Source organism: Lissotriton helveticus, chromosome 5_1 (assembly GCF_964261635.1).
Source record: "Lissotriton helveticus chromosome 5_1, aLisHel1.1, whole genome shotgun sequence".
NCBI classification, from domain to species: Eukaryota; Metazoa; Chordata; class Amphibia; order Caudata; family Salamandridae; genus Lissotriton; species Lissotriton helveticus.
In genome coordinates this window covers 407774256-407792651 of record NC_136065.1, presented here as the reverse complement: position 1 = coordinate 407792651, position 18396 = coordinate 407774256, and the positions used below count along the sequence as shown (strand labels likewise).

Sequence of the window (18396 nt, the reverse complement as noted above, 5' to 3'; positions counted from 1 at the left end):
ACTATTATCACAGAATTCTCATATTACTAACATGCTAAGAAAATAGTTTGGAGGATTTAGTAAAACCAAAAGATTTTTTTTCTTTTCTTTATGGTGAAGTTCTCTTTGCAGGCGCTATATTTTGTTTTTATCTCACATGGTAAAATGCCCTGCAGAATAACTAAGCGGGAGAAGAGCAGTCTTTTTCTAGTGCCGAAACTACCACTCTAAAGCTTGCTCAAACACAGAAATTACCACGCCTTCGGATTTGGCATGCGTTTATCAAAATCATTCCAACGGTCTAGCTATTCCTGTACTGGAAAAGGACAAAAGGCAGTTGTTTTTTTAGATAAACCGTAAAAGAGAACCTATACAGACCTCCTCGGTGCACCATCAGGTTAATATAGTGGAAGCAAGCAGCCAGCTGTACAGAGCCACATCGTGATGTGTACGTGTACAGCCAATAACATGTCACAATTTTTTTGGGCTGTCTGCTGGAGACCTTTTTTTGCGAACAAAAAGATACATTTTGCTGTCATCACGCTAGTCAGCTGATCTTGCAAAAATCCTGGAGGGTCTGTCTAAGGCATAATTCGGTATCACCATTACTAACAGAACATAAGGTGAAAAACACTAAGGATTGGATAACATTATCTTCCGTTTTAACAATAATGTATTTATGTATTTGTGGTCGGTATAGGGTAGGCCATTCGATAGGGCTAGCATCCTCATCATCAAAATACCAAATACAAAATAAAGCAACTTTAAATGAAAATGTGTGGAGTTTTTTCAGTGAGGATATTCATTTTGGTCACGGTCAATCAATGTGTAATCACCGCTGTCAAAATGTATTATTGACTGCGGCTGCAAAAAGCTAGGCACATTTTTCACAATAATTCCTTGGAATTATAATTTTGGGAAAATAAATAGTCAACCAGTCCCATTAGTTCTCCCCAAAAAAAATATTGTCCAAAGATACAAAGTAAAGTTCTCTGAGCACTCAGAAAAACTTCAAGTTGAGGTCAAGGTTCCAACATGTGTTCTTTTATTTAGACATCCATTAGTCCATTCTGCCCTTGCCAACATGTGTTTTACCTCTTTCTGACAGTGCAGCAGACCTCACCGGGGCTAGTCCTCTGGTGGAGTATTCAGAAATGAAGAGTTGTTCTAGAATTGAACATCTGAGTAAGTCCCACTGTCATGTGTAGAAACCAGGGCGAAGTTTGACTATTATACCCTTCTGCTTGAGGGAAGGTACTCCTGCGTAGGCATCCATGCGGTGCGTAGTGGTGTCCAAAGATATGCGGTTTGTTCCCTAAGCTCATTTAGTCGCAGTCTGCTGCATGTGCATACTTCATGCTTACTTGGGCCCCTGTCTCCCTCACTTCCTCAGGGGTGACGCTGACGTGAGTGCACATGTGGCATATCTTAGGACACAATTTTCACTTTCACTCGTTCCGTCCTCTAAAAATCCTCCAACTATGCACATTCTCACCACTGGCCAAGCGCTGTGCTCAAACTACATGTTGCATTCCTCCAGCACTGGTTGTTAAGGCATGCGCGGATGGCCAAACTTGACAGAGGCCGGCCTGCAGAGCGGACATTAGGAGACAAGAGGGTCAACCCTGCCAAGGGACTGCAGGACGTGACTGCGCAATATGGAGTACGGCAAGGAAATGACAGGTAAATGGCGGCATGCACAATGAGGTGGTCTTAGGAGACTGGAAGGTCCAGAAGTAAAGGGCCACCCTCCAGAATTGCGGGAGGGGCAGAAATGGGCAAAGGGGACCAAGCATCACAGAAGAACATGAAACTGTAGCCAATGGTAGGAGGGGCAACAATCAAACTTCCCGCTGAGGTCACAGGGGCAAGGGAGATTTAGGGCCCCAGAAACTAGTTTACGGTGCATGCTGGCATGGAACACCATGCAATTTTATCACTACATTGACATGCGACAGCCCCAAGATGGTGTGAGTGATCGGTAACTCTTACATGACAGTTTACAGACCTGGATAACTCTTGTGGGACGAACTGGATGGGAGAAATTGCACAATCAATAAACATAAGAGCAGTACCACCTAGAAAAGCTCAAGGAGACTTTCCTACTGCAGATTTTTGCCAGTAGTTTTAAAGGAATCTAGGCCTGGCAGAGCATTAGTGTGCTCTGACCACCCATCTTCCGTTGGTCCTGAAGAAAACCCGGCAATTTCCAACAGCGGGTTGAAACATGTAGACCTCCAACACATCGATACACATGGTCATAACAAACCTTAATTGTATCCCCCACACATTTTAATATTGTCCAGTAGTCTAAGAATAAAACTTTATTAACAATAGTCATACCAGGACAATTTTTAACATTTTTTTGCACCATTCACAAAATACCTGATCCACTGTATTTCATGTGTCGAAGCACACCCTGATGGCATTCGGCTATCAGGGTGGACCCCGATGATGAAGCATGTCACCAACCAGGTTGGTGAGCGAGGGGTTTATTATAATCCAAGAAGGACTCTCTTCTTATCTAGTCTTCCCACTCAGATCGCTCCTTGAGCTTTTCTAGGTGGTACTCCTCTTATGCTTATTGATAGTTAGTCCAGGGGATTAGGAGTACTCCCCGTTCACAGCCTTCTGTGAACATATTCCCTTACTCTCCCTTGTGTTTATATATCGAAATTGCACAATGCCATCCTTCGGTGGCTGTGATCGCGAGATATGAAATGGAAGCAGCTTTTTCCATTCCTTGGAAAGTGTATGAAAGGTGTACTGCCTCCCAAACATGCTAATCATTCACCTGGAGGGCAATGATCTAGTAAGGATGAGTAAAAAGAACCTGCGGAATAGCAACAGGGGGGGGACGTATCGAGACAGCAAGACTAATGGTCAGCATGATCGTCATGTGGTCGGAGGTGAAACCAAGGCAGAATTGGAGAAGGGTCTTGTCTAATGGGGCATTAGATAAATCAAGGAGAAAACTGGACAGATTTTACAAGGCTAATGATTGGGAATGCATCAGACACAGCCTGGTCAACTTAAGGCGCCTGGAGTACTACAGCAAAAGACTGTCCAACACAAGCATGAATGGCTTTTGGCCCAATCTGGGAGCAGCCATGCACCTTTTGGGCTGCTAGTGTAGGAAATAAGTGCTGTGGGGAGGGAAGTCACCTGGGGACGTAAGCCTCAAAGGCAACATGGGATTACATCAAAATCCAGGAGCCAGGATTGAGGGCACATCCGGACACAGGCAGGGGGGAACAGGGATGAAGCTTACCTCGGGATGCCTCATGGCAGGGCAAGTCAGCTAGCAGGGGGAACACAAAACAAGGCACAAGGTGTTCCCCCTGCTAGCTGACTTGCCCTGCCATGAGGCATCCCGAGGTAAGCTTCATCCCTGTTCCCCCCTGCCTGTGTCTGGATGTGCCCAGACCCACCGGATGTCCGGCCAGAACCAGACAAGCAAGGTGGTGCGCTAAGCCTACCACAAATTAAGGTGATACCCTGCAGCATAGAGACTCCAGTAACTAAGATTACAATAAGTTCAGAATGACGGCCTAAAGAATGAGAACTCATGCTGATTGTCTTTTAAAGAAAGGACCGTCGACTCCAGTAATTTACGGCTTGAAGTGAAGTATTGTGATTTATGACTTGATTTAGGATTTAAAGCATGACATAATTTGATTTATGACCTTAAGTGATTCATGACTTGAGTTATAGCTTAATGAATATGTGAATTGATTTATGGCTGGGTTAGGCTGTGAGTGATTTATGACCCACTGCCTGCGAGAAGAAGTGAATTTGCGATTAAACTGTAGCCTTTATGTCCAAACACAAAGGTGTTGGCTTTATTTACCACGTTGGGGAAGTGGAGGGAGTGCCAGTGTCAACTATGACTACAAAAGAGGGCTTTTGCTCTCAAGAACTGATCTACATGTCACTAAAGAGTTGTGTTGCACTTTCATTCCAATTTCTGCAAGCTACTACTTGCATGACATTTTCTTCTGCCCCTTAGTTTGCCTTCACACTGCACTTCAGACATTTAGAACTTATCAGAACATGTCTGCCTGTTACCAGAAGTTTTAACTGCTTGACATGAGCAAGATTTATTTTCTTTTGTGGTGTTTGGAACGCGGACTCAATTGATCAATTCTGCCTACATACCATAGATATGCCTGTTTATGAATTAGGCAAACACAAGGAGACAATGGAAGGAGCACTGAAGCTTTTCAGACACTCACCCCAGTCACAGATCTGGGTTGGATCCATCATCGTTCTTTAGCTCACTTCGCCACCCAGTTCAGACTCATCTATATGCAAATTAGTCTTGACCATGTGCCTCATGGGAACAGTCCAGCCCAAACTGCCAAGCCAGGTCTTCCCTGGACGGGAAACCAGCATCCTGGGACCGGTTTTGGGGTAACACCCCTCATCAGCCAGGTTAGCCTGAATCCTGTGGCAAAGTGTTTATGATTTAGGCCCTCAAGCATTCCATCCATCACCTTGTTTTTGATGCCCTAAATTTTTAAGTGCCCGCTGTAAGCCTGGCATGGGTGGTGCCGCCAACTGCACTGGCCTCTGAGTAGGCCACTACACATTGGAAAAAAATAACATTAAAAAACAGCAGATAAGAAATTTGACATTTTCCGTTTATTAAACAAAATGCAGCAGGTATTTTATTCTCTCAATTTACTTGACGTTTGTGGAGTTCCCCGGTACAGAGAAAAGGGCAAAGCTGTAAAGGAGGGGTCGCAGACCTCTGGGCAGGCACGGAGAGTAATTTCTAGGAGAGGCTGGTGCGGCTGGGTCAGCTTTTCATTGGCTGGCTGGAGAGCAGATTTATAGCGAGTCACCAAGTCCCCCAGGTGGCGTCCGTCAGTCTGCTTGACACCAAAGTAGCCTGATGTGACCATTGTCACAGGTCACAGTGGGGGCAGGCAGGAAGTGTCCTCACAAATGAGGTGTGAAGAATCACGGGCTCACGGCAGCATCAGGGCCATTAGAGATAGCCGTTTCCGCGCTATGCTACACTGATGGCCCTTTCAGTCTCACTAGTTTGCAGGCCCCTAGACACAGCGGGGAAGGGGAGGAGGTCGTGCGCACTGCAGAGGCCTTCCTCAATATGCACGTTGCACCACACATGCGGAAAAATAAAGGTGTCATTTTCAAGTAGGGCTATTCTACAGTCTCGGTAGGCTTTTTCAAAACCAAGAATGAGGGGAACGGACTAACATCATTTTTAAAAGTAGGGGCATGCCGTGCCCTTCCGTTCCCGCCCACTTCTAACACTGACTCTGATACGGGGATATTGCATTTGATAATGTGGTAATATCTCATTATGGCGCTTGGCCTCCCAAGAGCTTGTTGTTGCATGACATACTGCGGAGATAAAGACGCAATTAGAGTAGTTCGAGGTGCTACGACACAATCTTTTACAATCTTTCACGTGTAAGGAAAAAAAGAAAAATGGGTAATGGTTGGATTCCTCGTACACGGCGAGCAGAGCCCTCATGTGCGGCCAGAGGTGGGCCAATGAGGTGGACAGGCTGCAGCACAGATGGAAGATGGCTGCAGGCGCTGCGGATTCACTGAGACAGCTGGGCTCTCTCTCTTGGGCATGGACTGGGCGCAGATGCTGGGTTTGAGTGGCAAAGCCGAAACAACAGCTGGCAAGGTAAAGAAACAGAAGCACAGAAACATACAAAAAAATCCCAGAGGCTTTTGGGGTGCCCTAAATTGTCTATTAAATGTAACTATAAGGCGTTTATTCGCACGTCCTTGCTGTTCAAAGGCACACAGGCGCGCGCACTCCGTGTTTTTGGTAGAATATTGACTAAGGACAGTAACAACGTGTCCACTGCCCCAGCAGATGAGGGAAAGAATGCCTCAAAAACACTCTTGTCCACGTGGTTCCCCAGCAGGCAGACCATTCACGGCATTTCTGTGCATTGAAATCCTTGTAGCGGCCCCTGGCCCTTGCACTGACAGCTGTCCAAAGAGGTCTTCAGTCCTCATGTAACTGTAGCTCATTCAAGGCAATACGGAGTGAGATAGGGTGGAAGGACAGACAGCGAGGAGGTCCTGGAGCAGGGAGGATGCACCCAAGTCACTTTTAGTCAAGATTTGCCACTTGTTCATTAGGAACACTTAAAACATGTGGTCCTCGTAATTGGGGTAGTAGGGAAGTTTACTAACAGGAACAGGGGAGGAAATAAAATTGTCGTAAAACTTGGAAATAAATATATATATATAAGTGTGAGGGCATACAGTGATTATCTGCGAGTTCTGGGAAGGTGCCAAGAGAGAATTGTGGGATGAAGGAGAGAAAAAGTATGGGGGCGGGGGGTGGAGAGTGGTGCAGCAGCACAGAGACTGAAGCTAAAAAAAAAAGAAAAGCTCTCGGCATTGCGTGGCGCGGGTGCGGCTTCCATTGAAGTCTGATGGGAGGGGAGCGGGGGAGTGGCTTCCTTTGAAGTCTGATGCCGAGGCTCAGACAAATGGTGTGGGATGTGACTGGCAATGGTGTGGGTGTGCGATGTGCGATGTGCGATGTGCACGCGCCTGGATCACATGAACTGTACGAGATCCGCAGCTAGGTAGACTTTTCAGACTGCTTACTATAATCTCACATATTCAATCCCTACAGGATAGAGTAGGCGAGACCTAAAAAATGTCTAAAGCTCCTAAGCCAAAGGGATACCACCAACAATCTCCGCCTGACACGGTCGTATTAATCCACTAAACTGGAAAAAATCCCAACAACTGTGATTCATACAGGCGCATATTGTTATCGAAAGCTGAAACTAAGATGCTCGCGAAGGCGTCAGCTACCCTACTGAGAAAGTATCTAGAACACTAGTGAGTCAGGATCGATCCGGATGCATGCCGCATTAGAAACATCTGACTCATTATCAGATACCTCTTTGGATGCCACCAAAGCATTTAACACTCTCGAGGAGCCATATATGTTAGGAGTAGTGACCCCCATAGGATTTGGACCTCAGTATATGGCATGGCTGAGACTGCTCTATACTGAGGAGATGGCCCGAGTGAGGTTCAATGGGACAATGTCAAACCAATTTGGAGTGGAAAGGGAGCATGGAAGGGATGTCCACTTTTTGCCATGGTCTGTGCGCTGGATCCCTGGGCACGCTGAGTGTGAAGGGACATGCTAAATAGGTCTGAGGTGGAAGACCACACGGAACGACCAGATATCGTTGTATCCTTCTCTATGTAGTGAAGCCGGAAACAACAATTATCAGCTCCATATCTTTCCAATATTTGGTAGGTATTCAGTCTACCACATAAATTGAGTGAAGTCATTATTATACCCGTCAGTATGGTCGACACCAACATTTCTTCAGTGCCCATTCACTATTTGCATGGAGGGCTTAAATACATCTGCCCATATATTACATTTAAGTCGGATTGATTTTTTTAGTCATAAACTGTACAAGGCGTTAAACAAATTCAAGGAGAATGTAAAACACTGACAGTCATTGCCATTGTCCCAACTTGGTCGGATGACTATGTTCAAGATGGCTGTGTTTTCAAAATGTATAAATGTCCTTCAAAACAGAAATTCAAAAATACTATCGGCCTCCCAGTTGGTAGCAAAGAATGAATGCTGAATGAGCCCTCCCTTTGAATCAACATACATGTGATGGAGCCTCAGTGCTACCCCTCAACAGTATAAAGGAAGCAATACAGAACTGCCTTACCCCTGCATACTCAATCAGCAATGAAGGCATGGGCGAAAATCACTAGGTATCTGAGAGGGGAGAACCTTGGCAAAAGAGTTGGAGTTGGAGAGCAACCTACTGAAAGAAATCGGCAGCCTCATGCGGTTCCAGAAGTGGACATAATTGGAATAAGCAAATGAGAGGTATTTGGGAAGATGACAGGACTAGTCTTTCCCCCTACTGATTCTTAAGAGAGTATGGCATAATAATGAAAAATATAAGTACTTAAAGTTCATAAAGGTGCTTGCAGCCCACATCCCAAAGGGTATTAATATAGAAGATTCCCCTCCATTAGAGGACAGGATTCTCTACCACAGAAAGCAATATCCATACAATATAAGAAGATGAAAAAAGGGAACCTGGGAGATTTAAACGATGAGAAATGGGAGGAGTCAATCGGTTCCAAAGAGAAGTGTCAATCTGGGTGGAATTTGAGCTGTTGCAACGGAAAATTCAACATAGATCGCATCTCACATGAAAACACCATGCCAAGATGGATGGGGCTGAAGCGGATTGGTGCAGTAGTGGCTGAAGACAGGTAGGTATTTTCAGGCACACTATAGAGAGTTTCCTGAACTGGCACCTTTCTGGAAGGGTGCTGGGGATTGCTTGACACACCTAAAGGAGTTCTCTGCTGAGCCTAACCCCAAACTATTCATGTTGAACATATGGGAAGAGGCGTCCTTGCAGAGATACCATAACATATTTTCCAGATTAAGCAAAATGAAACATTTGGGTGCTGATGTTTTTCTCGAATTAGAGAAATGGAAAAAAGACATGGACTGTGTAAGGAGGACGGAGGCGGATCAGGCCAGAACCACCCAGCAGACCGCGCGGACTCCCCAGACGTACCAGAAGAGGTAAGCGGTCTAGTTGCAGCCGGGGATTCCAAGATGAGACTCCTGACGAAATCGGAAGAGGGTATAAACAGACGGAAGGATGGAGCGGCGGGTGTCTACACCGGAGACGGAGAAAGTGCTGAAAGAGACGAGGAACGTGGAGGAGAAGACGAGAAGGGGGAGAAGAAGATCGGAGAAAGAGCCCTGTACAGCGCCAGTAAGCCCGGCGCCCCGCCGGGAGGGGAGGACGCCCCAGGTCCCTTCGCCATGGCCCTGGACACGGGTCGTGGCTTGAGGGAGTCACCGGATACACCCTGGAAGCCCCAAGAACTTAGCGCTTGAAGTGAAGAGCCAGAGGGACCATGAACCACCATTGCACTGACAGTGCTTTGTGAAACTGGACTTCTTTTCCAATCCATAATATTTGCTTTTGTTTGTTATCCTGATTTAAGAAAAAGTAGAATTCCTTACAAAATAAACCACTTTGCTACCATATCTCAAACTTTCTTTGGTCCCTTCTGTGCAACCGCTACAAATTGGTGTCAGAAGTGGGATAGACTATTGGAAGTGTCGAATCATGACACAGCCCATAACCATGGCGGGCGTTATAGCCCAGCTGGCCGAAGGGCAGCGGCACCTGCAATTAGTGATAGAGCAACATTCCCAAACCGCCCAGAAAGACCGGGAGGCTCTTCAGGAAGCCCTAAAGGGTCAGGCTAACCTGATTACCATTAACCAACAGGTCCAAGATACGGCGATATTACGGCTCACAGATGCCGTAGTGAGTACAAGGGTGAGACCTAATGTTCCAGGATCTGTTCTCCAAAAATACCAAGATGGGGATGATCCAGATAATTGTTTTATACATTTTGAAAGAGTGACAACCACAGCAGCCTGGCCCCAAGAGAGGTGGGGCCAGTATATAGCTCCTCTGTTGTCAGGTGCTCTCCAGATAGCCTATCAGGCGGCCAACCCAGTTGGACTACTCCTTATGAGGATATAAAAAAGGCCATCCTGGAGCACTTGGGGTGCGACCAGGAATACTACAGAGCAAAGTTCAGAAAGGAAAAATGGACACTAGGAGACAATCCCCACGCTCTTTATGATAGGATACGGGGCATGGGTAATCGATGGTTGACACCCCACATATCCAGTATAGAGGAACTCACTTGGAAGGTATATATGAAACAGTTCTATGAGGCGTTGCCTCCCAACACCAGGTCGTGGGTCAAGCAACATCCTAACCCAGATTTCAAGGCCAATGTACCTTGACCACCCTATAACCCTTCCCGGAATACAGGACGACCAGAACCCCGAACTCCACTGACTCCTCGCATGCCACAAAAATTCTCGCTCCCTTCCCCTACACCCATCAGTCAAGGTCCACAGTGCTATCACTGTGCAGAATGGGGACATATTGCCAGACAATGTCCTCATCGATCCCCTACCGCTGAACCTATGGAAATAGGCTATTCTAAAGGGCGAATATACTTGACACGGAGGGCAGACCAACAGTACACGAAGGAGGTCCTCCTAAACGGAAAAAAAACGCAGGCACTCCTAGACACCGGGTGTCATGTGACAGTGGTAAATGAGTCCCTAGTACCGCGACCATAAATGCGAGAAAACGAACAAGTGAGTGTCACAGGTGTATATGGAGACACCAAATCGTACCCAGTAGCAGAGGCCTTGCTAGATGTGAATAATGATCCCCATTTACGGAGAGTGGGTGTCATGCCATCCCTTCATGAAACCATCATTATAGGAACAGACCATCCGAGGTTTAAAAACTATTTGGACGACACCAAGGAGAACCCTAGTACCTGGTTAAAAGAAGCACCCTTTAACAGAAGTGAAATAGAAACCACACAAATAAAGGACAGGAAAAGCAGGCAAGACAGACGAAGGGAGAAATGGAACTTCACGAACAAACCTGTCCTGCCTTTCCTTTCTCTCTCTCTCAGAAACAAGCGAAACAACCCCAGTTAGTTTTCGTATGGCCCAGAGGGAGGACAACACTCTTTCACATGCTTGCGAAAACGTTCAAGAGCAAGAACCGGCACAGGTGGGACCCTACTTTCAGGTAAAAAGGGGGCTGTTATATAGAATCGTGAAGGGGGCTACACACACTACCACGCATCTGCTTGTTCCCTCCTCCTTTCGTACACATGTATTACATCTGGCACACAATCAAGTAGGTGGGGGTCACTATGTTAAAGAAAACACCTTGAAATACCTCTTGGAAAGATTCTACTGGCCGGGTGTATATAAAAACGTAGCAAGACATTGTGCTGCATGCAGGAGATGTCAGTTTGTGAACCAGAGTGGGGTGAAGAGAGCTCCTCTTTATCGCCTACCCATAATTTATGTACCATTCAAAATGGTAGGGATGGACTTGATAGGACCCTTGCCCACCTTAGCCAGAGAATATAGATACATCCTTGTTATTGTGGATTATGCAAGCCGATATCCTAAGGCGTTTCCCCTAACAAGTATGACAACTTCCCCCATAGCTCAGGCCATGATCTCACTGTTCTCAAGGGTGGGATTCCCCTCTGAGATATTAACAGATCAGGGAACCCCGTTCATGTCCCGCCTTATGGCACAGGTATGCACAGTGCTAGGGATTTATAGAATTTGCACGCAAGTATAAAACCTCCAAACAGACTGCCTGGTGGGGCGTTATAATAAAACTATCAAGACCATGCTCCGCAAAATCATCTCGGAATCAGGAAGAGATTGGGATGACAAACTACCCCTCATTCTCTTTGCCATAAGAGCGCACGAATAGAGTTCCACAGGATTCTCTCCATTCGAACTACTGTTCGGAAGGAAACCCCGGTCCTTACTGGACATGGCGGAAGAACAATGGGAGGGGGAGGACGAAGAAGGAAAACCACTATTAAAATAAGCAGCAGACCTTAAGGCCAAGGTAACCCACGTATGGGGCTTAGTACATGAAAACATGGAAAACACTCAAAGTAAACAAAAGGCTTATTACGACCGGAACAGCAGTTTGAGGGAATTCCAACCAGGGGATAAGGTGTTACTTTTATCACCTTCCAGGGAGAATAAACTGTCATCCCAATGGCAGGGTTCCTTCTTCATTGACAAACAAATCACTCAGTTTACGTACCGCATCTCCTTACCCTTAAGGGCAGGGGTACACAAATTTATCATGTGAATCATTTGACGAAGCGGGAGGAACCCTCCAAACCCAACACTATGGGGAAACCGGTGAATATAGTAAGCACCGAAAAACCCATTGATATAACCCCGTTGACCAGGCAGGAATCTGAGTCAGAGACAGTACTCACCGGACACATTCTATCACATACGCTAAATACACAGTTGAAGGCTTTGTTAAAATCCTTTCCATGTCTGTTTTCTACCATCCCAGGCCTAACCTCACTAGTACAACGTGACATTGTATCATTAGAGAACAAAGTAGTAAAACAAAAACCTTACCGAATCCCATCAGCCTGAAAAGAAGTCGTAGAGAGAGAGGTACTGACCATGGTACAATCTCACATTATTGAACCCTCACAGAGAAACTGGTGTTCCCCAGTGGTGATTGTTCCAAAACCTGATGGGAGTCTACGTTTTCGTATAGATCTCAGACAAGCTAATGCCATAACCAAATTTGACTCCTATCCCATGCCGCGCTTAGACGAGTTGATTGAACGACTGGGGAAAGCCCGATATATGTCGACCCTTGATTTAACCAAGGGTTATTGGGAGATCCCCTTGTCCCCTCAAGCCAAAGAAAAGACTGCTTTTTCAACACCCTCTGGTCTCTACCAATTCAAGGTGCTTCCCTTTGGCTTACATGGGGCCCATGCCACATTTCAACGTTTGATGGACAGAATTCTGCAGCCACACAAAGGGTATGCTGCTGCGTACCTTGACGATATAGTCATATTCAGCTCCTCTTGGGAAGACCATTTACACCACTTATACTCCGTATTCACTGCCATTCAAACAGCAGGCCTCACTATAAACCCAAAGTAATCCTTACTATGCACAAACACCATTCAGTACCTAGGGTATACTATCTAGAAGGGGCTTATAAAACCCCAGATGGACAAAATAGAGGCAATTAAGGCAATTCCTGCTCCTAAAACCAAACGGGACGTACGTTCCTTTTTGGGTTTTATCGGTTACTATCGTCGATTTATTCCAGGTTTATCCTCTCTGACCAGCCCCCTTACTGATCTTTTCACGAAGAAACATTCCTCTCACATAATCCCCTGGAACCCCGAACACGAGAACAGTTTTCTTGCTCTAAAAGATGCTATTTGTAGAGCTCCGGTACTACATTGCCCCGACTTCAACGAAACGTTTGTCTTGCAAACCGATGCCTCCGGGCTAGGTCTAGGAGCCGTTTTGTCTCAGCCAGAGTTAAAACAATGACCTTAAAACACTCCTTTTTATCAGCAGAAAACTCTTTCCACGTGAAACACACTACTCCACCGTTGAAAAGGAGTGTTTAGCCATCAGAGGACACCAACCCATGTATACTATGTTGGTTCTTAGCCTTGCAACCTTTTTCGTTCCAGACCATCCACATGCCAGGTGCGAAACAGGTGTCTACCAATTATCTGTCGCGTCAACCCTCCTCCGAATGGTCACAACCTCCATTCCAGAGGGGGGAAATGTGTAAGGAGGACGGAGGCGGAACAGGCCGGAACCACCCAGCAGACATCGCCGACTCCCCAGACGTACCGGAAGAGGTTAGCGGTTTAGCTTCAGCCGGGAATTCCAAGATGAGACTCCTGACGAAATCGGAAGAGGGTATAAACAGACGGAAGGATGGAGCGGCGGGTGTCTACACCGGAGACGGAGAAAGTGCTGAAAGAGACGAGGAACGTGGAGGAGAAGACGAGAAGGGGGAGAAGAAGATCGGAGAAAGAGCCCTGTACAGCGCCAGTAAGCCCGGCGGCCCGCCAGGAGCGGAGGACGCCCCGGGTCCCTTAGCCACAGCCCTGGACACGGGTCGTGGCTTAGGGGAGTCACCTGATACACCCTGGAAGCCCCAAGAACCGAGCGCTTAAAGTGAAGAGCCAGAGGGACCGTGAACCACCATTGCACTGACAGTGTTTTGTGAACTGGACTTCCTTTCCATTCCATAATATTTGCTTTTGTTTGTTAGCCTGACTTAAGAAAAAGGAGAATTCCTTACAAAATAAACCACTTTGCTACCATATCTTAAACTTTCTTTGGTCCCTTCTGTGCAACCGCTACAAACTGGTTAATTGTTGCAAAAAAGTACATTCAAGAAGAAACGGGATGCCTGACAAAATGGAAAAACATAGGATTGCAGTGGAAAGGGTACAGGGGTTTGCCATGACCTTTCTAGATAAAGAATTGAGGTGTATAAATGTAACATGGGAAGAACCTGTTCATTGAAAATATTTATTTACATAATATATAAAAGGACGCAGAACTGTCAAAAGTGCAGTGTTGTGGATTGGTATGCCAGGATGCAGTGCAGTGGGTCAGCATCTCAAGGATGTAACTGAATAAGCTGGGTTGATCTCAGCAAAATGCAGGTGTAGTGTAACAGGTCAATGTACCCAGGAAGAACTGCAGTATGGTGGGTTAATGTTCCTAGGTTGTGGTACAGTGGTTAACCTCACTAGGATGCAATGCAGTGGGTGCAGGGATATATGCCCATCGGATGCAGTGTAAAAGGGATGAGTTAGTGCGCCTGGAGTACAGTGCACTATGCTGGGTTAGTGTCCTAGGATAAAGACACCATAAACCCCTTACAGAGGCCTATTATAAATAACCCCCAATCTACATGCTATAAGTGAGAAAGTCATCCTTTTTGCTCTGATCACCTCCATTTTGTTGCTTCATACTGGTGGTAACTGACTCTGATTGTGCCCTGGGTTCTGCTAACCAGAACCACGGCCAGAACTTTGAGTAAAAGGTACATGGCAACTAGGTGTAATTGTGATGAAAACCTACCAGTAAGCTCCTAGTATATGATAGGGCATGTAGGTTTAGAAGCCCAGCAGCTTTAATGCACTTAAGTGTGCACTACTGTGTTGCCTGCTGCCATTTTAAAGGCAGCCTTGCTTTGCAAGCTGCTTTTAAAAGTAACTTATATGCAAATTCGACTTTGGAATTAACGTTACTTCCCAAGTATGAAATTACCTTATTTTTTACATTAAGTCGCCCCTATGGTCACTCCTAGGTGCCTTAGGGGCCTTGTAACTAAAAGAAGGGACCTTTTAGAAGATGTTTTATATGCCCTGGTTTAGGGAAAAACTTCCAATTTATTTTTTGCCCCATTGTAGCATCATTGGCTCCATAGGCTAACATAGGAATGCTTTAACCGCATGCGTGCGGGCGGAATTCCGCTCGTACGCTGACTTTTTTAAAAGCGCACTTTACGTGACGAGCTGGGCTCGTCATGAGCGTGCGAGGAGGCTACCTCATGACGAGCCCAGCTCGTCATCAGCGTCGAAGGGGTTAATAAAGTATAACTATTGATTGAAGTGAGGTACAAATTTACTTCATAATATCAAAATGATAGTTATAATAAACCCACCAACTTGCCACTGTTGGATTTATCATAACTATCACAGAAAGAAGTTATAGAACGTGTTTTTATGATAAGCCAAAATCTAGCATTCCAGCAGACCTTCTCCGATTGTCCGGTCTCTGCTGGGCTGAGCCAAGCTGCCTCAAAGAGGTGTGCACTGGCCTGAGCTGAGACAAAGGAAGACTTTGGTGGAAGGGGACCTGCAGCTACAAAGCAAAGGCAGGAGGGGTGGGTTAGCCAAACTGGTCTTCAAAGAGGGAATGAAAGTCAGGACAGCACACAGGCTCATCCCCACATCCTGCCACCCCAGACAGGCAGGAGCCCCAAGTAATTAGATTAGCAGAGGGGCTGGATGGGGGTGTGAGGGAAACAGCCACACCAGTGGGATGACTTTGCCGGATCTTAACCTCCAAGAGAGTTCCTTCATTTTGGATTTTGGCAGAATAGTGCCTTCTGGATCAAGAATGTGTCACACTTTGGAGGAAGTGGTCATACCCGAGGGTTGCACCCAGCACCCCATTGGTCAGTGGTGCCCCCCCCGCTTGTCGCCTAGGAACATTGGATAAAAATGGGAGAGATGCCCAGCAACTCAGATCCCTGCCTGAAACAACAAGAAGAAAAGCTACCCTGCTGGAAACCTGGACTGCACCCCAAAGGATTATACTCTGGATGACTGCATCTGCTACACACTGTAGATACACACTGTAGAACTACAGCCCTAAGGACCTTCTCTGGATGAAAAACAGAAAATGCGATGTAACCCAAGAGCCTTGTCAGTTGCAATTACCATTGCAACTCATCAGGCATACATTATGAATCGTGCAACAAAGCATGTGGAAAGAGGCCCAATCCACGCGGTTTGCGATGTGGATTCACATGGGACGACTATATACATTTTATGTAGCTATGCCCGAGGATAGTGCTGTTCTGGAGGGAAGTCTACAAGGCTACTCATGATATCACAGGTCATTAGCCAACCTATTCCCTCTTGGTTGGGCTCCTCAGCTATGTATCGGACATGCGTGTTTCCTGTTCTAGCCTCACTGCCATGTTGCTACTATTAGCTAAGCCTAGAGTGGCAGTACACCGCGGGTGCAGGCCTGGTCCTACATACAAGACATGGCTGCAGGATGTCATATACTGCCAGGAACAATTAACCAACTATTGGGAGCTAATGCCCATACGCCCTTGCCCCAAAGATATCTGGGAGTCCTTACTCTCCTTCCTCAACAAAACTCCCTTGTACCATTAAGTGGCGAGATAGAGCCAAAGCCTTCGAATACACAGGTCAGGTCACACAACTTGGCTTCCCAGTAGTAGAGGTATGGTGATATCCACCCAACCATTCTGCTGAAGTGTTAGCATATAGATGTTTATTTCAATTTGCTTATATTAGCCTTTTGTTGGAAATGTGCATATTTATATGCATATGTGGACCATGGGAATCCAGTCTCTACTTTTATAATTTTTGTGTTATGCGCACTATGCATTTTGGAACTATGTCTACCACCTACTAGTTCGAAATCTGTGGTTGTGTGCCATTGTTGTATGTTCTATTTTTGAAAATGCAATTAAAAAAATGTGGAAGGAGACGATCCCCTTTTCTCTTTATTAGATATGCATCAACCCTTCATCATGGGTTCTGTGGCTGCAAAGCACGGACTGGCTAATGACTACTTTCTCCACGGATAACCGTTCCCACAATGGAAGCTGCCCATTCCAGACAACATTCCCTTTGTGAATCAATGCTGCATACATGAGTTGAGGCAACAATTGTTGCATGGACCTCTGCATGCTCATTTCCCTTCTGAGCTGCTGCTGTTTAAAAAAAAAAAGTGGTTCTGTGGCCCTTGTCACTATAAACGACATGACATGCAGTTCCATCGCATTGCGAAAGCCCAGATGTATTCTGCAGCCTCCTGCAGGTCTCGCCTTCACATTTCAGTTGTTTACATTAATTAGCAGAAAGAATAGAGGCTCGTCAATAATCATGTGGCAGATTATCTGAGAATCCACCCCAATCCTTGTGACATACCCGTTTGCCATGGGATATTTTGGTGTAGTTCACACAGCAGGAAGACGTGGCCAGGTTGTATCACAGGTGCAGCGCAACACATTGCTGTGATGCAACCAGGCCACCTTTACCACACTAGGTGGTACCTCAAATACCACAGGTAATCTCTGGGTCTGTTATCTGGGGTCCTGCTTCAAAGTGATAGAGTATGTAACCGAAAAAAAAACAATGGTCTCTGATAATCCCAGTAAGAAACAAGCAGGCTAAAAAAAATATATACTATTAATTCTGGTAAAGAAAGTTCCTCACTGGTCAAAGGAACCCGACACTTGAACTGTTTCAATTTCTTTTTAATTTTAACCAAAAATTCTCTAAAAAGAAGCTCCTCTTTTTCACAGGAGGGAAGAACCCTGATATTACAGCAAAAATCTCTAAACATTTAGCTGCAGCAGACCTGGGTGCTCTCATAAGGAAGACCAGTGTTTAGAGAAGCAGGAAGGAAATAAAAAAGGAGGTGGAAAATAATGTTTAGCTTCGAAAAGTAATGGTCAGTTTTTACTTTACACTACTGTCACACTAATAGCAACAGATTCCATAACGCTAAAGGCTTTTGTCTCCAAGACCGGAACAGTGAGGCATTAACACACAAGAAATCAGTACAATATATGAGAAACAAGTTAACAAAAGTGACATTTCAGAAAGGCTTGATGGCGCAATGCAATATATACAACTGCAGTCATTCTTTTATTGCCTGCCATAATGCTTTCTCTACTGTCCCTGAACACATTCTATGCATTTGCCTACCGCAATAGGTGTACAGGCTCTCAGGGCAATGAAAACACATCCCAATACTAAGAGACAGTTTGCCTTTCTATATATTTTATGTACAAAACACCATTGTTAATGAACATTCGGGCTACAACTAAAGTATTCTTACCTCGTTGAACTTAACGTTGGGTATCTGCCCTGGTTCGGACTTGACAACCCTTGCAGCACTTTTCCAGGTTTTTCCAAAGAAATGGCGGTATGAGATGTCGAAAAGGGAAATTCGGAGTTGATACTGAACTTCTAAAAGCCCTTCTAATAATCTCTGCAATGAAAAATAAGTATGGTTTTGTTAGGCGGATAATACTGTAGAGACCCAATTATTTATTCACCTGACTGATCAATTTATTTATGTTGAAATATTTATGACAAAAAAAATTCACTTACATCAGCTAGTCCTGAGCAAACACTCACTGTACTGCAGTACTACTGAATAAATAGCTCCAGTTT

General features: G+C 45.5%; 1 protein-coding gene across 2 annotated transcripts in view; it reads right to left on the bottom strand.

Moving 5' to 3' along the window:
• The window catches only part of NPHP4 (nephrocystin 4), a 941192-nt gene that overhangs the window by 734375 nt on the left and 188421 nt on the right, over positions 1-18396 (bottom strand). For both annotated transcript variants that reach the window (XM_078642627.1, XM_078642628.1), the window contains exon 3: positions 18059-18211. In XM_078642627.1, the coding sequence (XP_078498753.1) occupies positions 18059-18211 (153 nt within the window). The remainder of the gene's footprint in view (positions 1-18058; positions 18212-18396) is intronic.